The sequence below is a fragment of the Alternaria ethzedia genome (assembly GCF_023757985.1).
Source record: "Alternaria ethzedia strain BMP 0044 chromosome Unknown scaffold_4, whole genome shotgun sequence".
Classification (NCBI taxonomy): domain Eukaryota; kingdom Fungi; phylum Ascomycota; class Dothideomycetes; order Pleosporales; family Pleosporaceae; genus Alternaria; species Alternaria ethzedia.
Genome location: NW_026056197.1, coordinates 1,640,056 through 1,666,164, shown reverse-complemented (window position 1 = coordinate 1,666,164; position 26,109 = coordinate 1,640,056). Strand labels below are relative to the sequence as shown.

General features: G+C 52.1%; 8 protein-coding genes across 8 annotated transcripts; 3 read left to right on the top strand and 5 right to left on the bottom strand.

The window, feature by feature from the left end:
* Positions 1-490: 490 nt before the first annotated feature.
* Positions 491-2,161, top strand: J4E87_002685 (uncharacterized protein; the record flags this gene model as incomplete). The annotated part of the gene is made up of 1 exon (XM_049374321.1): positions 491-2,161. One exon carries the CDS (start codon positions 491-493, stop codon positions 2,159-2,161), a length of 1,671 nt encoding a protein of 556 aa, XP_049236461.1.
* Positions 2,162-4,849: 2,688 nt separating this feature from the next.
* Positions 4,850-5,378, bottom strand: J4E87_002684 (uncharacterized protein; the record flags this gene model as incomplete). Its single annotated transcript, XM_049374320.1, is given in 2 exon segments — positions 4,850-5,361; positions 5,375-5,378. The coding sequence occupies 2 exon segments, from the start codon at positions 5,376-5,378 to the stop codon at positions 4,850-4,852; spliced, it is 516 nt and encodes a 171-aa protein (XP_049236460.1).
* Positions 5,379-6,567: 1,189 nt separating this feature from the next.
* J4E87_002683 (uncharacterized protein) lies at positions 6,568-8,830 on the top strand (the record flags this gene model as incomplete). The annotated part of the gene is made up of 2 exons (XM_049374319.1): positions 6,568-6,709; positions 6,762-8,830. 2 exons carry the CDS (start codon positions 6,568-6,570, stop codon positions 8,828-8,830), a joined length of 2,211 nt encoding a protein of 736 aa, XP_049236459.1.
* Positions 8,831-9,893: 1,063 nt separating this feature from the next.
* J4E87_002682 (uncharacterized protein) lies at positions 9,894-11,640 on the bottom strand (the record flags this gene model as incomplete). Its single annotated transcript, XM_049374318.1, has 2 exons — positions 9,894-11,328; positions 11,378-11,640. The coding sequence occupies 2 exons, from the start codon at positions 11,638-11,640 to the stop codon at positions 9,894-9,896; spliced, it is 1,698 nt and encodes a 565-aa protein (XP_049236458.1).
* A 1,082-nt stretch (positions 11,641-12,722) lies between these two features.
* On the bottom strand, positions 12,723-14,141 carry ERG10 (erg10, acetyl-CoA C-acetyltransferase; the record flags this gene model as incomplete). The annotated part of the gene is made up of 5 exons (XM_049374317.1): positions 12,723-13,241; positions 13,300-13,789; positions 13,848-13,920; positions 13,974-14,023; positions 14,077-14,141. The coding sequence occupies 5 exons, from the start codon at positions 14,139-14,141 to the stop codon at positions 12,723-12,725; spliced, it is 1,197 nt and encodes a 398-aa protein (XP_049236457.1).
* A 300-nt stretch (positions 14,142-14,441) lies between these two features.
* Positions 14,442-17,531, top strand: J4E87_002680 (uncharacterized protein; the record flags this gene model as incomplete). The annotated part of the gene is made up of 3 exons (XM_049374316.1): positions 14,442-14,461; positions 14,512-17,227; positions 17,286-17,531. The coding sequence occupies 3 exons, from the start codon at positions 14,442-14,444 to the stop codon at positions 17,529-17,531; spliced, it is 2,982 nt and encodes a 993-aa protein (XP_049236456.1).
* Positions 17,532-18,891: 1,360 nt separating this feature from the next.
* On the bottom strand, positions 18,892-20,470 carry J4E87_002679 (uncharacterized protein; the record flags this gene model as incomplete). Its single annotated transcript, XM_049374315.1, has 2 exons — positions 18,892-20,206; positions 20,463-20,470. The coding sequence occupies 2 exons, from the start codon at positions 20,468-20,470 to the stop codon at positions 18,892-18,894; spliced, it is 1,323 nt and encodes a 440-aa protein (XP_049236455.1).
* Positions 20,471-22,578: 2,108 nt separating this feature from the next.
* On the bottom strand, positions 22,579-23,148 carry J4E87_002678 (uncharacterized protein; the record flags this gene model as incomplete). The annotated part of the gene is made up of 2 exons (XM_049374314.1): positions 22,579-22,940; positions 23,007-23,148. 2 exons carry the CDS (start codon positions 23,146-23,148, stop codon positions 22,579-22,581), a joined length of 504 nt encoding a protein of 167 aa, XP_049236454.1.
* Between the last annotated feature and the right edge of the window lie 2,961 nt (positions 23,149-26,109).

The window sequence follows — 26,109 nt, the reverse complement described above, 5'->3', positions numbered from 1 at the left end:
CTGAATTGAACCTGCGAGCCGTTCGTCACCGAATCGAGCAGCCGGATGAAGTTTGTCTCATGGCGTGTTAAGCCGGGTGTGGTCGAGGAAGAGCGAATTTGCGAGATGCGAACGGGTCGGCCGGTGAGGGTTGCCAGGAGGAGGCGCGAGATCATATGCCGATGACCAGTGAAGTTCAAGGGCTGCTGCAGCGCTTCGTCTAGAGCCATCGTGAGAATATGCCGGGGGTTTGCTGTTGTTTAGGAGGGTTTGCGACCGAAGTTGGCAAGTTTCTGGTAACTTTTTTTGGCGGAGCTCGGGCGTTATCGATAAGACGGACTAGCGCGAACGCGGTGTTCGCGTTCTGGGGTGGAACGCCGGAAGGCGCGTTGCTGCATGATCTCGAGTCCGTCTCGGGAAGACTATACATTCACGTGCGCCGACATCGCATTACCTCGAGGACGCATTGTATCTTTTTCTTTCGTTCGGTTTCCTTCATTCATGCGCGGCAATGGTATACCTGACGAAGCAGGCGCCGAAATTGTTAAGAAACATTGGTGGAAAGCGGCATGCTGGGGAGGACGATCATGAAGAACCCGCGTCCAAGAGGCAGGCGAATGACAACACTTCGTCTACAAATCAGCAGGAAGAAATCGATATCAATGCCGAGCCCGTGTCCTCCGACAACGAATCGCATCCTCCCCCACCTCAACCGGTCCAAACCGCGAAACCCACTATACCTACGTCGAAGAATACCGAGGATACAACTCTGAGAAGACCTCAGAAGAAGGCTGCGAGAAAGAGGATGGGGATAATACGTGCGCCTACGAGTGGGACGTATCGGAGTGGTCAAGCGCATAAAGCTACAACAATATTCGACGATCCCAAAGAAAACACACCTACGTCGTCTGCAGGGTCAGCCAACGATGGCCCGATTAGTTGGGGTATGGAACACACTTCCCAGAAGACCAGTAAGAACAGCAAGGGCTACGGTTCGAAGACCAGGAACATACACGCAGTACCACCCGCGAAGAAGTTTGGGAAAGCAGCCTCAAAGCCTGGTGCGCAAACCTATGAAACAAAGAATAAATCGCGGATTGGCATATCACAAGCAGGTGATGAGAGCGATACAAGTTCCATCGGTCTAGACGACGACGAGCTCTTTGCGCTGCCGAAAGACTGCGACAGACCACAAAACAATATCGAAGGACTGCGTAGACCGAAGAAGAAGGTGAAAGACACAAAATCCGAAGGCGACGATGCTACACCCAAGATACTCGAAGGCGAAGAGCTGGACAGGGAACTAGGAATCACTCCAATGAGTCCCAAGTCACTCAAAAAAGCAGAAAAGGCAGCCAGAACCGCCCAACTCCTTGGTCAACTCAGCAGCTGGAAGGAAAACCAGGAACCACCTTCCTCACAGCCAGATTCCAGCGCACCACAGGAAGCCCTGGACGACATTAGCAGCTACATCGGGAAGCTTCCTGACGTAGAGGAAGAAGGCTCACGATGCACACTATGTTCGGAGCCAGTCGAGCAGGACGAATACTGGAACTTCTGGAAAGGCAAGGATAAGACTGTGAAGAACAAGTCTGCGTTTTGCCATGCGCACAAGAAGAAGTCGGCACAGAAGGAGTACACACAGAAAGGATACCCGGATATTGATTGGAAAGCACTTCCTAGACGAATACGCAGAAGCAAGGCGACGCTGTTACAAATACTCAACAACGATCGGTCCAGTATACACAGAGATCGCTACGAACCGCTGGCATTGACTGGAAAAGCAGCTGCCGTCCCCTCGAGACGAACGGATCTCGCAGAAGACGTGCAAGAGGAACTGGAGTCGTACGCGCTTGACGAAAAGGCCGCTTACCCTGGTTACTATGGTCCTCACGGCCGTCGCGTCATCACGGAGAGCGTCATGGATACTCTCAAGGTCGAGATGAAGAACTGCAAGGATCGCGTCGTGCAAGCATCCGGTATCGCGGCCTTTGTGCAAGCCGTCATGGTGCCTGAGGCGGCGATTCTTCTTATCATGGATGACTGTTCAGTGGGCAGGGAAGAGGCGGATGAGATCAGGGAGAAGACGTATGATATGGGTCTTCTGCTGAACGAGGAGATTGAAGATGTGCTCGAGAGACAGGATGACAGCGACGACGAGAACGAGTATCAGTACAAGTGATGGGAGGGGGAGATTCTGGGCTTTACCGGGTTTGTCATCAGCGTTGTGTCTTTGGTTTCGGCCACACTCTTTTTGCGCTCTGTGCTTTTCGCGGTTTCTGCCACGTATCGTCGCGTATTCTGATACCCAAATACTATTTCTACTTTCATTGTGTGTGGTTCTTTCGACTGCTTCTCGATAGTAAATATTTGCTCGCTACATGTTGACATTGTTGTCTCAGCAGTCTACTTAAATTACCGGTACAGTATACGAACCCAGATGCCCCGCTCACAGACTAGACTATCTCCTATCGTATTCCTCACGCCTTTCTGAGATGACGCAAACGGAATCCTCTTGGCACAACGTCTATATAAACAGCGCTCTCCTGCCTATGGACCTCGTTCCCATATACTGCTTTTGCATTCTTCCAAAAATCCACCTGTCGCGAGCCTATGTGGGCTGGTCTCAAAAGCTATCCCAATCAGGTTCATGTCCACGTCCCTTTTCCACGGTTCAAAACACAACCGAAGAGTGTCTATGTGCATACATCTCCAAAAACGCCATTCGATGTAGCCATCATCTGTGGATTTCGGACCCCTCAATCGATTCAAAAAACGACATCAACCTTGCCATGTCCGCCGTCGCGGCCCCGGTTCACGATATTTAAGTCCCTGTCGCTTCTTCTCTTCATTGTTCTCGCAAGCACACGAAAAACCTTCTGTTTTACCAAAACGTTCCATGAACAAGATCATGGCCTTCCCCAGAATATCTGCGCCGACAAGATGATGTCTGCTCCTCGGTCTTTCCCTTCGCCGGAGACTTTTTGAAAACCAACTGCGACGCACCTGTATGTTCTAAAACATCGTCAAGAAAATCTCATGATGCGTTCGATTCCTCAGGGTACACCGAATACAATCTCGCCCTTCCGGTCTCTTCATTCCACCAAAACGACTAGAGTTGCATCATATGCGATCCCACATTCTCAAAAAAATACAGCCAATCTCGATATGGCCATTGTTTTACTCCTCGTGCTATCCATGTGAACCAAAAAGGAAAGGTAGCAGAATTCATGATCGGGCGGTTGTGTCAACTTGCGCTGTGCATCGCTGAGAATAAAACATCGCCATCCACATCACCATGGCGTCGCTCTGTGCTAGTGCAGATGGGTATAAATATCACGTCTGGCACACCCGCCTTCGTTCTTCCATTACCTTACTTTCTACACCAAAATGAAAAACCGGCGGAGTTCGAGCCATGACTTGCTTCGAACATGACAACGAACAGTATGATGTCTTCCGCTGTCTGCCTGCCGCGAACTACCAAAAAACAGACACCTACAATCCATGTTGGTGAGCTGTGCTTCAAAAGCCCCAACGCATACAACATGGCCGCTCTTGGATCTTTGAGCTTGTTGTCCAAGATGCTCGCTGCATCCCGTTCATATCAAAAAGAACCACAAAAAATCCGCCTTTATCGAAACTTGCATCTGAAGCATACATGACGACCTCTCTTCTCCAAAATCCGAGCATGATGTTTCATGCCAGATACATCACTTTTGAAAACGTCAGAGACATCCACTGCAACATCCGGTCTCCAAAAACGTTCACAAGCAGCCCATGCGTTGAGAGTACGCCTCTGCCGTATATATAGCTCCAACTTTTATTCTACTCCTCTTCTCTTCTTTCCTACATCTCCCTCCACATTGTTTCAAAATGTTAGCTGCGCCCGTCCATGGTCTGTTTTGAGAATCGCGGTGCAGATGTTTCATGTTCAACCTGCATGCGAACACGGAATACCTTTTCCAAAACACTCAGCGATTAGTGTCATGGAGTTGAGATGGCAACCTCGGTACACCCAAAAACTTCTTCGCGACAATGGCCGTGATATGGTTAATTTAGCAGCGGCTGGTCATCGTCATGGTGGACTTGCTCAGGGCGATAGCAAATGGGCGCGTATGAGATCTTGTCACATGTCTTTTGCTCTTCCTTAGCTCGATACCACGGTTTTGTACCAAAAGCCACCTTTGGTGCTACTAGAGGTGGCACAGCTCGTGTTGTATTGTCTGAAGAATATCTTAGGGCAGGAGGATGCTATGACTTAGGAAGTAGGCACTTATTAGGTTTTAATAGTATGTATGCGTCGCGCATTTTTAGCTATTCCGAAGCAAGAGCATGGCAACAGACTTTCCGAGGAATTGATCCATCAATGCGGGAAGCGTGACGATGATCAACCTCATATCTTACGTGTAGTGACACGGGCTGTTGTGTGATAGCCTCCTCAAATAGTATATGGTGAAACCCTTCAGGATGTGATGTGATGTGTCACCCAGAGCGTGTACCTTGGTCTACACGCGTCTACGAGTCATGAAGCTTGAGTTCTGCAAAGTCTAAGCGCCTCCGATTTCATTGAGAAACATGTTATCATACTTCGTAACGCGCGTATTCAGTTCGCGAACAGTAGAGTCGCGAAGATCACCCCTTACACCGAAACATTTGCTGCGTAACGACCGATGAAACTACGGGCCGTTCCGCTATCAACACCTCAACTGCACTCTGCAGGTACCCATACTGTCTATCAGCCGGGTCTTGTGTTTACCAAAGCTCGAGCATAATTCCATCAAAAGGCTGGCGACCGATTGAGCCGGCTAGTAGCGCTTCTTCAGACGAAAAATAGTGCGAAAATAATCGAAAAGGCCTTCGACTTTAGGAGTTAGGGGAGATATCTTCTCCCCTGTGAGTCATCCGTGTGTCCGAATATGCGAATTTGCCGTAATTGCTCTTCAATCTTTCCGGCCCCGTTCAATCCTTCGTACAGCGCCCACGCACAGAGCGTTTTAGCATCTCTTGCGCCCTCTTTCCAGAGCACTTCGTAATCGCGGACGCGCAAAGTGATCAACTCGTCCTTCGCACGTTCGCCCGTCAACTTCCCCTTCAGAGCCTCGATCTCCTTCCGGTCCAGATCTTTCTCCCACAACAGCAGCGGGATGTATTCGTCGAGATTTGCAGGGCTCATGTACACAGCTGGTTGAAGGTGCTCTTTCGTTTGAGCCTGCTGAAGGGCCATTGCGGTCAGGTCAATCAACTCCTCTTTCCTGACCTTCAGGCCCGTCTCTTCTTGGATTTCCTCCATTGCTTTCCCAATTATATCGCCAGACTTGTCATCTAGCATTCCTGCAGGAATCTCAAGGAAAGCAGTGCTGCATGCGCCGATTCGTGGCTGCTCTGTGAGAATGACCCATCGCTCGTTCCTGTTGTCTTTAGGTCGTAGTATCATCAGAACAGCTACACTTCCACCACGCAAGAAGATAACTCGTTCCAGATTTGTTTTGCCACTCTTCATCAAGGCTTCGATCGTCATGAAACCTATCTTGCCGTTCGCAAAGACTGTGACGCTGTGTATATTCACGCCCTCCAGGCGCCATGGATCCTTCTCAAACGTGTGTCCAGGAGTTGTTTGCACCTTAAGATTCTTTTTGAGTGTTTCCAACCAGTTCTTGAACGCTGGAAATCCAAGCAGCTTCTCTTCGTCGAGATTGTGGCCATCTGCGACTGTGACAGGTATGTCCTTCCAGGCTGACAGTTTGAAAGTGGAGGGCATCTTTACCCGGTGTTTGAGATGATGCGCAACGAGTAAACGATTCGAATATTGGTGGACGCAACGAGAACTGACTTTCTGTAATGTTTGTATCGTGCTGGAGCCTTGCGTGAAGGCCTTGGGTAGTGGAAGCGGGTGGGGCGGATGTCCAGCTGAAGCCTGGCGGGGCGCAGCAGCATCAAGCTCTCAGCACTCGAGACGTCGCGTGGCGCCTTAGGCAGGAGTGACCAAGCACACCGGTGCAGGGTCGGGCAACTTCTTTGCGCCCCAGCGTCGACATAGAGACAACCGTTCATCCCGCACCCACAGCCAACGATTTATCAGGGATGCAGCCACCAGCCTATGTGATGGCAGTATTGGCGCCTACCATCAGTACCGCTGCAGCTCGCACCCGCAGCTGAGACGAGGGCGGGCCAGCATGATGCGAGGCGCTCGAGCCTCGCCTCCTGCGTGCTGTAGACTCATCGCGCATGGTGTCTGCGCTACCGTATGACTTAGCTCGCTCGCACCTCCTCTTCAAAGTCGCTGTTTTCTCTTCTCGATTCTCATAACGTACTGATCGGGCGCAGTCCTCTTTCCGCTCTATAACAGCAATTAGGCTAAGCACAGCCCCTTGCCATCAAACGAGGCCAGGCCAACACCGATTTCAGCCTTACCCTAACGATATGCTTTGCCAAGTATGTGTGGGAATGCTAAGGGGCGGAAGCGGGGAGTTATGGGCAGGTACTCACGATCTGACATTCAAGCATCACAAAACCACAGCGTCGCTTCGCAAATCAAGAGAGGCTGATTGTTCGATATGCATGTCGCTAGCGAAGGTACTTCGGCACGATATGGATCTTCTCGAAGATCAGTCCATATCGATCAAAGCTAGCCTGAAGAGACTACTCCCCGATAGGTTGGGAGAGGTCAGATACAGCCTCGACTTCGACCTCAACGGATCTCACAATCGTATATATTTGCTGAAGGAGACCAGTACGTTACCTAGTAGTACCGACTACAAGACGTTTTCTAAGCACATATACAGAACCTGAGAACCGTCGGCTGCGAACACCAAGATCGTTAGATACATCTTCAGAGGAGGTGTTCGGGGTAGCACAGGGTTGGATGAAACAATGCAAATGTGCAAACTTCCGAGAAGCCTCTGGCGAGAAGGTCTACCCCAAGCGCCTATTGGATATTGGAGAGCTCCGTAGTGCCAACGGCATCAAAGAGATAGACAGTCTGACAATCATGTCCGAACATGGCGACGTGGAGCGGAAGAAGGTATATTTGAGGGAAACCAGCGGATTCAGGCACATCCCAGGCATCCCAACCAAACTGTTGATGGAGTTCTGGTATAACGACAGGGCGAAGAAGCGTCGCGTCGAAACGGAGGATTATCGGTACGTTACGCTGAGCCATTGCTGGGGAAAGCCCAAAAGTGTCCAGGGACAGCTTAGGCTGGATCACACCACTGAGGAACGTTTCAAACGAGACGGTATCGAGCTGCGAGAGTTGCCGAAAACCTTCCGAGACGCTATCCTCTTTGCTTCTCGTCTAGACAAAGTGGGGTTCATCTGGATTGATTCGATGTGCATAATACAGCCGACTGAGAACTACAGCAGCAGATCGAAGGGGTCTCTTAGTGATTGGCTAGAGCAGAGTCGACAAATGGACCAGATCTATCGAGGATCTTTTCTCAATATTTCCGCTACTGCTGCCACCGATGGAGATCAGGGCTTGTTCTTCAGCCGGCGGCCCGAGTATCTCTGGGAAGACGAGATAAACGTCAACTATACTGGAACGAATCTCTTCGGGTCGGTGAGACCCGCAAGTATGGAGGAAGATCAGCTGATAAGGTGCACCATCATTGATCTATCCTTCTGGAATGAACTCGTCGAGGAAGCACCCGTCAACCGCAGAGGCTGGGTCTTTCAAGAACGTCTCATGGCACCGCGAGTGTTGCACTTTTGTCGAGATCAAATTGCTTGGGAGTGTGCAGAGTTTGAAGATGCCGAGGGTCATCCTGAGATGAATTTAACCACGAGAGCTAGGCAAGGAACAATGGTGGACGAAGGTCGCTTCAAAGATCTAACCGCGAAGGCTGGAAAGGAATTGCGACGCAATCGCCTTCAGGGTCTTCCGGACCCCGATGAAGGCATGAGTGATCTCTACATCTACGAATTGTGGAAGCATGTTGTAGAGGTTTATTCCAAAACGCAACTCACAGTATCAGGCGACAAACTCATAGCGCTTTCCGGAATCGCGAGACGCTTCAGTGAAGGCAAGGAGCTGTTTACAGAACCAATCACGTACATTGCTGGCCTCTGGAAAAACAATATAGAAAGCCAGCTTCTTTGGCAGGTGAATGAGCTCTATCGAGATGGTGTGTTCGAGAACCCTGGACGCCGCGACGCAACTCGAGCGCCTTCATTCTCATGGGCATCAATCGACACTCCTCACGGGATCACCTATCCCGACGTTACAGACTACGGGGCTGCAAGAGTAGGCAGAAGGAATACCCGGGCTCAAGATCATAGGGAAGACTCGAATCCAGAGCAAGAGCTAATGCTCGAAGTACTTGACCACCATGTCATCCTCTCGGATGCAGACAACGAGTATGGTATGGTCGACCAGGGAATGTTGTTGCTTCAACCGCGCTATCTCAGAGCTATTGAGCTGCGTAGGCTTCACCCGCCCCTTAGAGTTCCGTACAGCTGGCGGTTGAAGCAAGAACAATCCGGACCTGAAGTCTTCGAACCGAATACCAGCGCTGCGCGTCCTCTCGAGCACGCGAACCTGTATCTCGACGCCCCAGAGTCTGACGTCGATATCTTCCGCGATGACGCAAAACTATACTGCATGCCCGTCGCGTATGGAGAGCGAACCGTACGAAAGCCATTTCGTTACTTGTACTGCTTGTTGCTCAAGTACGAAGGAAAGACAGATTTCAAAACCGAGAGTAGTGATCCAGGCTCGGAAGATCCTGCGCCGACAACGCAGTATCCCATGTTTAGGCGTATTGGCATAACAAAGTTGTCTAACCATTTGGATGAGAAGGGTCAACAGGCTTTGAAGTCGAAGGAGTACAACACGCCGATTTGTTTATGTTAATCAATCGTCTGGCGGAGTGAGGTATTGCTCGTGTGCTTTATGGATTTCAAGTCTCTCCTACCTAGGTAGTGATTATGAGTAGCGATTTTGTAGATAGACCAAGGTGTAATATGTATAGATATGCGATGGCTATGGTTGTAGGTCTATCCTCAACCTTACCCCACCTTCCAAAATCTGCCCCTCACCCCCACCTCGACCATGGTCTCGCTCACGCCATCCATTACTCGCGCCTGGCATCCGAATACCAAATATTGAATTATTGTGACATTGTAACCATTGTCATTGAGAAATTCTTCATCGATTACCTAATACGGGCGCTTGGGTAAGCTGCCACAACACCCCAATCACCCTCTACAACCCACTAACATCCCAAAGTCTAGGGGTATGATTTGTAAGACTTCCCCCAACGCACCTTTACTCAGCTCCTCCCCTAACATTCAACCTCAGTCGCTTCGCATTCTTCTGCGTACTTGTGAAAGGTCGTGGGTTCAATTCCCACAGCGTCCACATTCTTTTTGCCATTTTCTTTGCTTCCGCCGGAGAAAGGAAGGAGCACTAGGGGTGAGTGTTCCTGGCTGTGGTTCACAGCTTGGTTTTATTCTTTCGCTCGCTATGCTTTCGTTCTTCTCGCTACGCGTAACAAGAACACATGGCGTGTAGGCAGCATTGCTTTTTGCTACCCCTTAACCGTGCTGCCAACGCGAGGGGGGTGTTCTTTGACTTCTTTCTCAAGGTTGGTAGCGAAAAGACATAATGTTAGTAAGCTGTCCATCGGAAGATCGAAACCCAAAAAGGTGAAAGCATTCGCATAGAAAAAGGGATATACAAAGATCATTACGAACGTAGACATCTAGCATAGTACTTGTTTCTATGTGGTAGATCAACACATCACGAGCTGGCACCACGAAAGACGATGTATATGCAGATCACATCCGAATGAATTGCTGCCAATGTCTAAAAGATATGTACAAAGAAACCCAGGGGTATATGTGCGCCGTTTCCACCCACCAAGCCAGCAACCAGTGTGACTTGTCCAACCATTCCATGATTCGTCATGCACCGCTCAGTGCCTGGCGTGGTGCCTTGTGAGCCTCTGCCTGTGCTCCCTAATGTGTCTTGCCATGCGTCCCTTTGCGGCAGGAGGAGCAGCAGGAGGAGCTGGCGTTGGTGCCGCAGGCGCAGGGGCGGGAGCGGTGACGGTATGGTAGATCGTCTGAACTACTGTACGAATAGCTTCGACAGTGTCTGTGACGACGGGAACAGCTGGGTCGGCTGGAGGTGCTTTTTCAACGTTGGTGGGCGCTGGGGCGGGCACCTCGGGCGCAGCAGGTGCTTGGGATACAGTGGGCGCTGGAGCAGGTACTCCAGGCGCAGCGTATGACTGTGATGCGGCAGGTACATCGGAAGGTTGAGCGACGCTTTGCGCTGTGCTGGGAGCGGCGGCAGCGCCACTCGAGTTTTCAATTGCCGTGCTAGTGCCCTCAGGAAGCGAGGCAGAGGGTGTTGTCGATGGCTTGGGTTTGTTGCCGCTATCTGCGCCACCAGAGGGCCATTGGAAACCAGACATGGGGCCGGTCGGAGCTGGAGCTGGAGCCGGAGCATTGATCTGCGTGGTTGGTGCGGCGATGGGGCTCGGGGTCTCGGCGGGTACGCTGGGGGAGGCATCGTCGGCAGGAGGTGATGCGACTGGGGCGTTGGAGGAGAGGGTCTCGCTCGTCGGGATTGGTGCGAAGATGCCGGATACAGAGGCGGTGATGAGCGGAGGAACTGCAGGGTATTCGGAGGGCTCGGGAATGCCAGAAGGCGCAGCAGGTGTCTCCGATGGGACAGGCGCAGAACCATAGGCAGCACTGCTCTGCTCAGGCACCGAAGAGGGCTGAGGAACAGCGGCGTAACCATTATCTTGGTACACCTTCAAGGAGTTGATCGTCCAGTACGCCTCTGTGAAAGCCTCGGGGTTGTTCTTGACCCATTCTTCGCATGTGTCTGCCTTCTTGCTGCAGGAGCTCTTGTTCCAAACACTGCTGCTGCCCGCCCATTGTCCACAGAATGTAGTGTCGAATACGATCTGCTGCTGCTTGAATGTGCTCTCGATGTCGCAGGCGCCGGCGAACTTGGCAGCTGGCTTGCCCCAGCCGCTTGGGTCTGGGCTGTCACCGAGGACGTCTTCCGGGATGGAGTCGCGAGGAAAGAAGTAAACGCTGATGGCATCGGCGGTCCATTGTGTCGCGTAGACACCGCCACCACCCTCGTTCAAGCCTGCACCGTAGCTCTTGGTCGATGGGTGTTCGATGGAGCATCCGGCGTTCTTCGACTGATCCTCGGCAGCGACATCACAGTTTCCTGTGGTCACTGAGCCAGCGAACTGGGTGGTGTCTTCACCAATCTGGCAGCCGGGGCCAGTGTGGAGGGTCATGCCGTTGTTCGTCTGGTCGTTCACGCCTTCGATGATGTCGATCTCGCCATTCTTTGGCCAGTTGGGGCCAGTCGTCCAGAATCTATCAATGTGTAAGCAACATGACTTTCGATGGATGGAAGTCTACTTACGCTGGCCATGTACCACAGCCGAATGGCATGTGGGCAACATCCAGCACAATCAGCCCACTGTCGTAGGTCTTCTTGCTCTGGATACGGACACTGGGCCTTCCCTCAGGGGTCTGGTTCTGTGTGTCCACGCCCCAGGAAATCGCTGAAGAAGACGAGTTGATGAGGTTCGTCTGCCTCGCCGTAGCCTCGTCAACGTACTTGACGAAGCCCTCTGTCGGATCGGCATCAGTGAAGAAGTCAAAGGCCCCGTAAAAGTCGGTCATGTAGTCATCTTGGAGAGTATAGCCAGCTATGCTCAGTTGGAAAAAGGCCGCAGCCGAAGTGAGTGTGGAGAAACGCATCGTCGAGACGCCGAAAGATAAGAATAGTAATGAGTGACTGCGTACTAGACGCGTGAAGAAAAAAGGCACAAGAACGGAAAAGACGACAGTATAGTTTGGCGATGTAACGAGGCACCAGATGGTCGGAAAGGGACGGCCTGCCTATATACACAGGCCTAAAACGGAGGCGTGGCAACGACCCTGACATAGCAGCCACCGATTCGCCCCAACGGCTTCGTCTAGAGGATAGACGAGCGCGGGAGAGTGTACATCTCCCGTTAGGCACATCGGGCTCCGTTTCAACAAGAGGGGAGTTATAGACGGACCGAGTTTATCTCCGGTTAGCAACATTGAGGGGGACCTGCAGGAACCAGTCAGGTACACAAGATGGGGGTTCAATAGCGCTGAGCAAGGCTGCCCGGATGTTTAACCAAACGTGCGCCGTTTCATGAGAAATAGGACGGATGGTCCGTTGGTGAACGGGGAGAGGCGCTTGAAACAGCGAGAAGCGCACATCCCGGTGGATACGTGGCGGGGCCTACGGTTATTATCGATTGCCTGAGGCATTTGCCATGCTTATCAGCATGTGATTCGTCGTCGACGCGTTGAAACGTGAGGTGATCGGGGGTTGGGATGAAGGAGAGCGACTGCTGGCCAATGCCACGCGCCGGATTTAGCGCTTCTGGAAGCGAGCGCGGCCAGTGCTGGCGCTCCACCCCCCTGAAACCGACCGTTCAACCAATGAATCGGAAAGTCGATCTACACAACTCGAGTACAAATAAGTGCTTTTTGCAGGTGGGTGTATTGTCGTCGCGATGGCTGGGACATGCCAACTTACATGCAACAGAAAATACAGAAGAGGTTATAGTGGGTGAGATCGTTGATCATCTTGATAACTAAACAAGGCTCATGTTTACTATCTGGCTCACGCAACAGTGCATCTGGGCGCAAAGATCCAGCCCAAGTATAGACGATTACTTCATTCATATCTAGCATTACGTGTCTTCATTAACGGGACGGCACATCTACTGCATCGACTCGACAACAATGGCAGAGGCGCCACCACCACCGTTGCAGATGCCGGCACAGCCAATCTTGCCCTTCTTCTCCCTTAGCACACCGAGCAGTGTAGTTGTGATCCTGGCACCGGAGGCACCGAGCGCGTGGCCGAGCGCGACAGCACCACCGTGCAGGTTGACCTTGTCCTCTGGGATACCAAGGATCTTCATGTTGGCGAGCGCAACGACACTGAAGGCCTCGTTGATCTCAAAGGCATCGACAGCAGAGAGCTCTACCTTGGCGTGCTTCAGAGCCTTGGGCATGGCGAGCGCAGGGGCGGTGGTGAACTTGGAGGGGTTCTGCTCAGCGTCACCCCAGCCGAGGATCTTAGCAATGGGCTTGAGGCCGTGCTTCTTGACAGCCTCTTCAGAGGCAAGAACAAGAGCAGCAGCGCCATCGGAGAGCGGTGAAGCGTTGGCAGCGGTGACGGTTCCGTTTCCGGGCTTGAAAGAGGGCCTCAGTGTGCGCGTCTTGGACTCGTTGAACTGTGATTAATAAGTAAGAAAGTGTCGATTAGTGAACACTGCCAGGGTCGCGACTTACGTTCTTGGGCTCATCGTCGCGGTCGACGACGACCGCAGGCTTGCCGCGTCCAACGGTAACCTCAATGGGAGCGATCTCCTCCTTGAACCAGCCGGCCTCGTGTGCGGCGTTGGCCTTCTTGTAGGAGCGGATGCAGTAGTCGTCCTGGTCCTCGCGGGAGAAGCCGTGGTCGTCTGCGCACTCCTCTCCCTGCAGACCCATGTGCTCCTTCTTGTATGCGTCGGTCAGACCATCCTTCAGCACACCGTCGACCAGGGGCTGGTCTCCGAACTTGGCGCCGGTCCTCAGGTTGGGGAGGTAGTGGGGGGTGTTGGACATGCTCTCGGTTCCCGCTGCGACGACGATATCGGCATTGCCAGTTATGATGGTCTGGGCGCCGACAATGAGGGCCTTGATGGAGGAGGCGCACACCTTGTTGATGGTGGTTGCGACGGTCGACTCGGGGAGGCCAGCGCCAATGGCACACTGGCGGGCAGGGTTCTGGCCGAGGCTGAGGTTTGTCAGTAGAGTTCTACTGGAGTTTCGGCATGTTTGGGTGTTGTACATACTTTGCGGAGAGAACATTGCCAACGAAGACTTCCTCGACATCGGTGGGCTTGATGCCGGCGCGCTCAACGGCAGCTACAGGAGTTGTTAGAATAAGTTCATGTTCCAATTGCAGCAAACTAGCATACCCTTGATGGCGTGAGAGCCCAGCTGGACAGCACTCAGGCTCGAGAGGGAGCTGTTGTCGCGTGAGTCGGCGGTGCCCCTCTTCTCTAGTACCAGGGAACATACCCCAAGAACATGCCCGTAGGCGTACGGGCGGCCGAGACGATGTAAACTGGGGGAAGGGACGACATGATGGGTATCTTGGGTATGCAGGAAAGCGGAGTGAAGGTGCAGAGAGCAGATATAAGGTGCCTCTGAGCAAATGGCCCGATCAACAAATATACCCCGATGGATCTTTTTGGAGTTTAGCCTTGCGCGACAACGGATGGCGCCTGCTGGCCCTGCAGGAGTCGCCTCGAAGCCCCATTGGTCAGGCACGACCTCCGCCCTCACCGCCTAGCGCTAGGCCGCGGAACCACGTCTGAACTTTTGCGACAGCTTCAAGCTCGACGCGCATCACCACCGCGCATATACCCACACCCACCGCCGCCATGGATGACCTATACGACGAGTGAGTGCGCCCATTCTCTCCAAATATGTTACGCGACTGACTTTTGACAGGTTCGGAAATTTTATTGGCGAGGCCGAGTCCGACGACGATGTCCAGAGCACCGGCCAGGCAGCCGACGCCTATGTCCTCGACGATGAGGAGGAAGCTGAGACGAACGACCAGCAGCTTATGGAGGTGGACGAGGGGCCATCCAATGCCGTGATTCTCCACGAAGACAAGCAGTACTACCCTTCTGCGTCCGACGTATACGGCCCCGATGTCGAAGTATTGGTGCACGAGGAAGACACGCAGTCGCTGGCGCAGCCTATTATTGCGCCGGTAGTGCAGAAGAAGTTCACGATTCAAGAGACAGATCTGCCTCCGGTGCATCACTCGAGAGAGCTCTTGACGGATTTGATGAACTTCCCCGACCAGATACGGAATATCGCCATAGCTGGACATCTGCACCACGGAAAGACTGCCTTTATGGATATGTTGGTCATGGAGACACACGACATCCAAGATCGTCTGGACTACAAGAGGGGCAAGAAGCGGGAGGAGCAGCTGCGATACACCGACGTACACGTGCTCGAGCGCGAACGAGGCCTCTCCATCAAGGCTGCGCCCATGAGCCTTGTCCTCCAGAACACGAAGCTGAAGTCGCATCTCTTCAACATCCTCGATACCCCCGGACACGTAAACTTCGCCGATGAAGTCGCCGCCTCGTTGCGCCTGGTCGACGGAGTGGTCTTGGTGGTGGATGTGGTTGAAGGCGTGCAAGTGAATACGGAGCAGATCATAAAGCACGCGGTGCTGGAAGATCTGCCTCTAACACTTGTGGTCAATAAGATGGACCGCTTGATCCTCGAGCTGAAGCTGCCGCCCAGCGACGCATACTTCAAGATTAAGCACGTAATCGAGGAGGTCAACACTATCATCGAGAACACCATCCCCGGCCGCGGCGAGAGCAGACGTGTAAGCCCTGAGAAAGGCAACGTCGCTTTTGCTTGCTCCAGCATGCGATGGTGCTTCACCATTCAGTCCTTCGCGAAGATGTACTCCGACTTTTACCCCGGTCCATCGAAACTCCCAGGTTTCGGCGTTCCGATGAAGGGTCTGGATATCGATAAATTCGCCATGCGTCTTTGGGGCGACATCTTCTACAACCCTGGAAGCCGCAAGTTCAGTCGCAAGCGGCAAGAGGAGGGCTCACAACGGTCTTTCGTACACTGGATCTTGGAGCCTGTCTACAAGATCTACTCGCACACACTAAGCCAGAGCCCGGATGACCTCAAGGACACGCTCGACACTTTGGGCATCCGACTGAAGCCATCGGAATACAAGACCGACGCAAAGGAGCTGATGCGCCTTGTATGCCAGCAGTACTTCGGCCCATCTCTTGGTTTCGTCGACATGATCACCCAACATGTTCCTTCGCCCGAAGAAGGTGCGCAACGGCTGCTGCAAAGACACTACACTGGACCTCTGGATACGAAGACCGCGGAAGCCATGCAGAAGTGCGACCAGAACGGACCCCTAGTCATACACGTTACGAAGCTGTTCAACGCGACAGATGCAAAATCGTTTACCGCACTAGGCCGAGTGATGAGCGGTACTGCAACTTCGCCGCAATCGGTGCGCGTTCTTGGTGAAGGCTACACGATCGAAGATGAGGAAGATATGGTTGTTGCGACCGTAACAGACACGTGGATAGCGCAGTCAAGATACAACATCCCCGTCAGCGGTGTTCCGGCAGGTAACTGGGTGCTGCTCGGTGGTGTCGACAATTCGATAGTCAAGACGGCGACCATTGTGGCTACCAAACTCCCCGAAGACGAAGACGCCTACATTTTCCGACCCATCCGCCACTTCTTTGAATCCGTTTTCAAGGTCGCCGTCGAACCGATAAACCCCTCCGAACTACCGAAGATGCTTGACGGTCTGCGCAAGATCAACAAGTCATACCCGCTCATCACAACCAAGGTCGAGGAGTCAGGAGAGCACGTTGTTCTCGGCACGGGCGAACTATACATGGACTGTGTTCTGCACGATCTGCGACGGTTATACGCCGACATGGAGATCAAGGTGTCAGATCCCGTCACAAGATTCTGCGAGACGGTCGTTGAGATGTCCGCCATCAAGTGCTACGCGCTTACACCGAACAAGAAGAACAAGCTCACGATGATTGCTGAGCCGCTCGATCCAGGTATCGCGGAAGACATTGAAGCTGGCAAGGTCAACATCAAGGATCCCGTCAGAGTCGTTGGAAAGTTCTTCGAAGAGAACTACGGATACGACTTGCTTGCGTCGCGCAACATCTGGGCTTTCGGACCTGATGACATGGGCCCCAATATCCTACAAAACGACACACTTCCCTCAGAAGTCGACGGCAAGACTCTGCGAACGGTGCGCGATACGCTTCGACAAGGTTTCAGCTGGGCTACTCGAGAAGGCCCACTCTGCGAAGAGCCCATTCGCAACACGAAGTTCCGTATCACCGATGTCGAACTTGCGCCAGAAGCCATCTTCCGCGGAGGTGGTCAGATCATTCCCACCAGTCGACGAGCGTGCTACTCAAGTTTCCTGATGGCGAGTCCCAGGCTCATGGAGCCGGTGTACTCGTGCAGCATGGTCGGCCCTGCAGACACCAAGAGCAGCTTGTACACAGTCCTCGCACGAAGGAGAGGACACGTTCTGCAGGATGGACCCATTGCGGGCACACCGCTGTACAACGTGCGTGGTCTTATCCCGGTCATCGATTCTTTCGGTTTCGAGACCGATCTCAGGGTACGTACACCTCCTACAATCACCCCCATCACCTAGCGCATATACTAACTTCCCATAGATCCACACACAAGGCCAAGTCTCCCTCTCCCTCGTCTTCGACCGCTGGTCCATCGTCCCCGGCGACCCTCTCGACAAAGACATCACAACCCGACCGCTCGAACCCGCAACCGCACAACAACTCGCACGCGATTTCGTGCTCAAGACAAGGAGGAGGAAGGGTCTCGCGGAGGATGTCACAATTAGCAAGTTCTTGGAACCGGAACTATTCCGTTCACTCAAGGAGAGCGGAGTGCTTGACGGATAGATGGATTGTATAGCATACTTTGGAGTCAAATGGGAACGGCGCAAATTGGAAGCTACAAAAGCATATGGAGAACTCATGTTGGGGATGCGCTCGTGAAAGTGCCTGGAGAGTCGAAATGAAATATACCCGTCGCATGTCAGTACATCATTACCTTCCTCCTCTCCTCGCACATGCAAATGTCAGTGCAACACGTGAATTTTAGGAGAGCTAGCACGGCTATATAACTGGCTTTGCTCATCCATCCTCTTTTCTCCTACAATACTTTCCCTGAAATCAAAAAACCTTGGGTTCTCACCCATGTGTGCCTGTCTTCTGTTTCGCCAAAAGTTCGGAACACCAAGATCATGTGGACTTCCTGTCCAGTCTTTTTCTCGCCAAAATCGTCAACTATTATGCTCATGTGGGCTTCCAACCCGATCTTTTCCAAAAATCAAAATTTTCGCTGCAACGATACATGTCTCTGCCCGGGTCTTGTTTCCCATCAAAATCGTCAATCATCTGGCTCATGTGGGCTCCCAGACCGGTCTTTTCCAGCAAGATCAAAGCATGAAGGAAACATGATCTGGTGCTTTGCATCTTTTATTCCTCGCCAAAATCAAAATATTCACAGCGCATGTCTGGATTCAGCTCTACACTCCATCAAAAGTGCAAGCAACGCTCGCTATGTTTGGGCTCTTACCAGATCCTTAAACCAGAACACGACTGAGATCTCCTGTCTACCAAAAAGCAAAAGGTAAGATCTCCATGTTCTTTCCGGTCTACCAAAACTACAACAACACTTGCCATGTTCTTTTCGGTCTCTGAAAGCATTGCGGTTGTCAAAAACAAAATACCAAGTAACGCATACAAAGGATTCGAAATCTGGCATCTCAGACTTCATGCTGCAGCCAAGAGGACCTCACAACATCATCAGTTTTCAGTTTCTTTTCGAAACTCACATCGAATGCCTCCTCGCGCCATGGTCTTACGCGTCAGAGAAGATGAAAGTTCACTGTCTGCTTCTTCTCTGGTTCCAAAACGCGGAGTCTTTCATCTTTCGGAGATCCTCACGTTACTGCGCTCGCGTCTTGACTAGTCTCGAACAGACTGAAGTCTTTATCACCACCATCCCCCGTGAACATGGACCTCGTTAGCTTGCCCCACAATATAGTACAGAGTAGCCACGTAAAGTTCCGACCGAATATCAAACATGCCATTTGCTTGGATATATGCGCGAACTCGGTCTATGCGACAATGTAAATCTCGATACGGGCGCATATTCGCATTTCATTGAAGGGGGAAACCAAACACCCTGGCGCCTACGTTGATGTTGGGCTACCCACTTTGCGTGTTTTTATCTCAATGTAGGCTGCAGACCTCTTCAGCCTTTTCCTTGGGGCACTTTGATGCCTGCGCCACCAATGGGAACACGGTCGCTCATTGTCCGGCCTGTGGCGACCTTGATCAGTGCCCAGTCGAGCGCGAATTTCAGGGTGCGACCAGCAATCTGGTCGGCCAGGCTCGGGGGGAATGTACCGTCCTTCCTCTTGAAGGCGTCGTCCAGCACGTTATCCACAGTGGAGAGTGTTTGTACTTCAGCGGAGGTGTAGTCGTCGTTCTCACGCACACGATAGCCCGACGATGCGATCACCGTACCTAGAAGACGATTCGGGTCGGCGTCTAGGACTTGGCAGTCTCTGTTAGTCGCCGCAGCCCTGCTTTGCGCCCGAGCGTATTCAGGGTGGTATGGATTATCGAAACTTGCGACATCTTGGTCATGTTCGTATTTATCCATTGCTTTGCATTTGAGGAACCTCGTGTGATCTGGGTTGGATGGGGCTTTGATCTTGACTAGACCTAATTGCGAGATCTCATGGTTGACACCTAGGTGCTCCCCGATAGACATACCGCGGTTGATGACACTCGTTGGATCGTGTGTTGCGACGACGTGGTGGTTGGTCAAGGCGCAATTCGTCTCATTTCCCGCCGCATCCTTGAGTACGAGGACAGCGCCGACTGTTCCGCTGTTGTCCGGCTGCTCTACGCCGATACTCGCTCCCATCTCTACGATGGCGTCGTAGTCCTGCATCGTCGAATATATGGCAGGGCGTACACGGGGTTCCTCTGCTTCTTCCTCGTCTCCAGATGTCTGCATGGCCAGGTGTGGTGCGTAAAGGAGATCGACCTCCATTGTCTGGGGGAGTAGTTGACGTATATGAGGTAGGATTCTGTCCCACCATATGGCTGAGTCGGCATCTTGTGCGGTGATGAGGAGAGTAGGCGCGCGTATGGGTTGCAATTCTCCGATTTCACGGAGGACGATGTCGGCGGTGAGCCACTGTCGTTCCTGGATATCTTCAAGGAGAGCTGGCCGGTAGCACTCCCATGCTGCGACAAGCTCTGGCGCGCAATCTGTGAGCGGCGCTGAGGGTACTCCGTCTGCTGTTCTGATGTCTGTAAGTTCAACCGTAATGTCCTCGCGATTGGCCTTGTCGAAGAGTAATCTGAGATCACTCACCGCGACCTTCCAGGCCGAGTATTGTCCATCCACTGAAACGTCCGAGGTGACTAGTAGCGTGCGAGGCGTCAGGGATGGGGTCTGGCCGGGTCGGACGCGCTTTACGAGGCCGTAGCCAAGAACCCTGACCTGGGCATCGTGAAGAATGCGGGCTACGCTTTGTCGAGATACGCCGTCGCTCCACTCTGGTATTCATTGGGCTCCTATATTATCGAAGGAAGGTAAGGTTAACGCGCCGACACGGTAGGTCCATCTAATGTCCATCTTTGGTGTCTCGCGTACGAAAAGTGGAGGTGGAGTTCGGCAGTCGATTTGGCTTTGAGCTTGTGAATTCTTGGTTTTGGGTAGCGTAAAACAATGGAAGATCCAGCGATCTCGTTCTTGGTGTGTACTTAGGGCGAAAGGAAAAGTTTATCGAGGAAGGCCTTTTGTACTTGGACATTGTGTGCTGTAGTGGGGCAGACGCTTGTAGAACCGTGGCACAGCTGCAGGACGGACGCTGGGAATTGGTGGAGGCTTTGCTGACGTACGGGGCGAATCAGGCCAGAAACGACTGTTGACTTGTGCTGCGTGGTTCATGCGGCAAGGGCATCCCAAGGATTGGATAAGGGAAAGTGGAATGTCGGAGGTGTGCGTCATATCTAAAAGCGGTAGCGATGACTCGAACCAAGTTGATGCGCGGCTTCCGTTAAGGGTCTCTGTAATGAGGTATGTGTAGGTGGTCTGTCTGAAGTGGCCATGACGGCGTACCCAGCAGCGTAGTGTTCTACATTCCCCAGCGAATTAGCACCATGTCTGATTGAATGCATCATCGCAAGTAATGAGCGGTTCCGCTTATCGAACAGATGGTGTGAGAAGGGGGTTGGTGGTGATGCCTAAGTGGTAACTACCCTTAGTGGGCGCAAGGCTGGGCTGCTATGGCGCCGTGATTGACAGTATACCGTTGCGCCAGACATGAAAGAGAGCAGGAAATAAGAAGGCGCAACCAGCGCGTCAAGGGTATGCGACGTCTCGAGGGCATATAGTGGGTGATGTTGCTGAACGCGACGCCAAGCGATTTATCCTTGCAGACCGCGGGACCTCGGCAACCCCGTGCGCGTAGCCTCCTTGGACCGTCACGATCATCCTACAACGAGCGATGATTATACACAATCTTAGTACTCTGCGTCCTAGAGGGCAAGCTTAATGGGCCTCTGAGTATAAAGCGCCTAGTGCGGTTATACCGCTATGTTCTAACGTAGAAAACATACGGACCGGGTAGCATTGGAAGAACAAGAGCAAATCGCGGAAGAAGAGGCTATCACCGCTAAGTTGGACATTATAAAGACTGGACTTGCGGCTGACTCGTGTCCCCGTATCATGCCGGGGACTACACCTTATTGGTGCGCTGTGTCGTCGCTTGGTCTTCAAAATGGCGTGGGGCGTATCAACCTCTCAGGAAAGTTCCATTCATTGATTCAAACTAAAGCAGGTTCTAACATTCCCAGGACTCGAAGACAACGACCACATACGCTAAGGCTACAAAACCGAGTTAACCTATCTTTCTATACTTGATCGTGAGAGAGGCTTCGCGAGCTATAATTGACGGAAATCTTAAAATACTGTTACGAGACAACGCTCAGAAGGCGCCCAATGGATATTGTAGCATTTGGCTCGTCGTCACGAAGATTGACCTGAGCGTCTCCAGCTACATACCGTTGCGCACCGCTAATACATGTTAATCTCCCTAATATTCCTCCCAGGAGTAGCTCGCGTCATGGAGACGCTTCAGTTTCAAAACATACCTGTAGAGACTAAAAGACAGTAGCTGATGGAGAAGTCGAACTTTTGTAATCGGTTTGAGGTATACAAAGTTTCTCACAAATGAGTTATTAGTGACGAAACATGGCTCTGGAAACTACATGAAGTTTTTGTGCGAGATCCTAACAGACTGCCCGCCCTTGAAGTCATACACGAGCTATTATAAGTGTCTGAATGTAGCCCACTTGAATCGTTGTAGGCGTCTAGACGAGCTGCGCATAAAGTGGTTTTGGTTACACTTAGCTATCTATTCATCCATTTCTGCTCCTTGCTTGCAAAATTCGAAGTTAAATTAGTAAAGTGGTAGCCCTGGCAAGTCAACGACACCAAGTCCTAGCCTTCCGAAGTTGCGCTCATGGAGGACTCGCCACAACTAACGAGAAAGCTAAACACCGTAGAGCCTACGTTACCACGAAGTCTGCTACTTTGCTTCTTTATAAGCCCGTGTAGTCTGCAGACCTGTTCTAGACCTTCCTTATATAAGGCATGATCGTGCGTATAAATGGGCATACAAGGGAAGAGGCTTCTACGGTGTGTATCAAGATCAGTCTGCACGCGTAACTTTGTCAAGGTATTGTTTTGTTGATCAGAGAGAAATTGGCATTCTGTCCCTAATCTACCGTGAACCATGGCCATATCCATATCCATCTTCGTTCATGCTCACCCAGGTATTTCCAGGTCTCATCTGCTACTCCGTCCCTGAGCTCGAGGAAAGTTTCCTCGGATCTTGGTATGCAGATGTCCACCCCTCTAACGGGTAAGTTTCCAGATCATGTTGAACTTGAGCTCTTCCTCGCTGTGAACGGGGAGACCTGTGCCACCTTCACCGAAGGACTCGGAGTCATTGATGCACTTGATCATCTGGATGACCTCATCCTGGTTGGCGGCCCGAGAATAGATGGTGAATTCATTGACGACGATGCCGATTGGTACTCCGTTGGCGACTTCGTTGACGCTCCCAAAGTACTCACCGAAGGAGATGGCCGCGACAGAGGGGTCGTGGGGCTTCAGTCCGTAATAGAGGCGTAAGATGCTGTCTAGGCGCGCAGGTGTGAGGTACCATGGGTTTGGGAGCTTATGTGGATCACCGCCCGCTGCGATGAAGGGCCCGTCTAGATGACCAGTTAGCTCCAAATTCATTACACTTGTTACTGCAACTGCGACAGAATTGTACTCACTGATGGCTGCGAACCTGCCTATCTCGGCGTACAGTTCGCGGGTCTCTGCGCGGAGGCGGGCCACCTTGGCCTGAACTTCGGCGGACTGAAGGAAAGTAGTCACATGTACAAGCCACGCGGGAGGAAGGTTGGGTGTTGTCATGGTGATGTTGAAGCGAACTGATACCTAGGTATTGGTGGTTCTGGTAGTGTTTAAAGTATTGATTTGTTGTGTAGATGGAGGAGTGTAGAGTTAGTAGTCAGGATCCCGCTCTCACCTTCACCTTATACAAGTGGATACCTAGGTATCTTCCATGTGGCATCGGGGGCTTTAGCGCGATTCCTCATGGTCCCGGTACCACACCGACGTGATTCGGGTCTCATCGCACGCTGTATGTACTGCATACCATTCTACTAGGTGAGAGTAAAGACTTCTCCAATGGCGTTTGTGTGGTCCAACAGCCTGCCAGATATCAGACATTGGAAGGTATTACGTATGTCGCATCCTATGCAGAACCAGCATTAGGCATGGCGAAGTATACCACACATCAAGCCTGCTTTCCAAAAACATTAGACATCGTTTAAATATTGATATACTCAGGAATTATGGTCCTTCCATATATGCCTTGAGCCCTCTCACCTGTTGCTCTATTATACACCTGAAGTGTATCTCCTGAGCTCTTTTACCAGTCGCGTGCGGAATCGGCTATCGCTACATCTAGCATTGCTTCACTGTGATATTTGTATACTACTAGAGGCGAATCTACTCATGCCATACCTCACTGCCATAGACTCGCTGTCCGTCTCAAATTATCTGCGCGCTTGGACGTCACCAAAGTAGTAGAGTCAGCACTCACACTTTCGAAGTCAAGTTCCTCACGTACAAGTTCTAACATCCAGTCCGTTCCTCTATCACGTTCACCACCTCACGGCCGTGGTACAGAAGATGGAGCCTTTAGTGTGCGAACCTGGTTCGCAAATAGAGCCAGCCAGCCATACGCTCAATCCGCGCAAACCAGGACACGACAGTACTTCCCTGCGAAAAGTTTCTGGATAGAAAGGACATTGAAAGTTACAGAGGCCGACGAACGCCCAATGAGGCTTGCAATATACGCATGCTCGACTATGAAGACCTCTACGAAAGAGGTACGAGAAAGGCGGAGCTCAGGTATGGCTGGGCAATGTACGAGATTTTGAGTCTTGATGGGATTCTTCAACAACATCTGTATGAAAAGAGGATCGGAAAATGAGGACACTGGATACAATCTTAGGTCGACGGCGTAGATGATAATGTTGCGCATGTCGACTGATCGGAAGCGTATTGCACAGAGTTTGCGAAGTACAGGCATCGACCCAATATTTGCCTGGGTTACTCATAATGTTCTACTTTGCAGTAGACGTCAGGCTGTAGGCGCCCGGGTGGTGCGGTTTTGAGGCAACGAGCTAAACATATGGCGGCGCTTGGAAAACTTCCGGGGCAACGAAACCGCGCGGCTCTGCTCGGTTGGCACGACTCGTCGAACCCAAGCGTCTTTTACAGATCCTCAGCGCATATGTGAAAGTGCACTGACTTGCATATGCCGCGTTACGCAGGATTATGTCGAAAGATGTGAGTTGATGGGGAAGCATCACTCAGGCGAGCGCATAGACCTAGCTGGTCATCTCACTGCCGGCCTTTACCCGCAGTCCCCCCGCGCACTGGCCTCTGGACCGCCCTTGCTTGTCATGTGATCCACTAGCGTGCCAAGACCGTCTGGCTACTTATACCGCGCCGCCCCCGTCCCTCCCAAGCTCGGAATACTTGTTCGTATTCCCCAACCACCCCCCTACGTTTACACCTGCTAACAATCTCTAGACCTTCTTGCGACTCATCAAGCTCAAGCATTTGATGGTCTGACAACGTCGCCTCCATTGCACAGCGGGGTGTGGTGTTGTCATGAATCTCCTTCGGGGGCTTCAGCGGGGCAATTTTTGCTGGTCTGCCACTGCGGCTTTACATTTTCATTGATTCCAGTGCCTTGCGCATTGGATTGAGGAAGATGTTCGACAACTTTCAAGAGTACTACCACATACAAGCAAGAGACTTTACACCCAAGAGCCTACGCCCACGTCATGTCACGTACTTGGCATGTACTCGTCTTGATGTAGGCTGCAGACCTGTTCATTAGCTGGTGCTGCTTTCGACGCGTCGCGACTCGTCCCGCGGTGCTTGCTAACGCGTCGAGCTTCGAAGCTATCTGTGCAGCGGGACCAAGACCGCAGCTCCTCGCCTTCTATATCATCGTCTTTGGTGTAAGCGTGATGTTTCGTCGACACATTTGGCCTGCCAAGCTCTGCGCGGTTGCCCAAGTACTGAATATGGCTTTCTTGTTGTTTCGCGCGTTGCTATAATGCTTACTATTGAAGAGCTTCTGGTCCTACACGTCTCCTCTACCGAATCGCCGACTGCGTTCGTGCTTGAAGCGGTAGCAAGTGTCGCACAAAGCTACCCGCAATACCACAGAGTGAACCTGGAAGCTGTCGAACAGGACCGAATCGCACACATCCCGCTAACGCGTTCATGCTTGCGCATGCAATCCGAGAGGTCTGTACCTGCGCCGGCAACTACTCAGCACCGTCTCATGCATATCACCTGCTCCCACTTCCAGCGTATGACCATGATCTGGACGTCCGTTCACCATCATGGTCCTCAGTCACAGGCATATAAGCCCTCGCGCAGCCGCTGTCCTCCAGTTTGTCAATCGGGTTGAACTGCATGCATCTGTGCAAGCCCTGAAGGGCGGACTTCGCGTCCCTTACGCACCTCCACACGACATCACCTCCACTTTCTCCTCTGTATCAACGCCCCGAGCTTAACACGACGATATAACCATCTGCCGAGAGAATGCCGTTCGGGACGCGCTCGGTCTGCGAAGGTCTGGCCAGAGCTGCATGTCTAGCTCCAACGGCCAAACGCGAAACGCGTGCTGCCCCACCATGACATCGCCATGACGCTCGTAGGATTCCCATCGCCAACCTCGATCTGCGCCAGCACATGGCATTTCCAAAAGCGTACATTCAGCTCGCGTATAGCGGACTTGTGCCCCTCCACAGCGTGTCATGACGTTAAGCTAGCCCCTCCAAG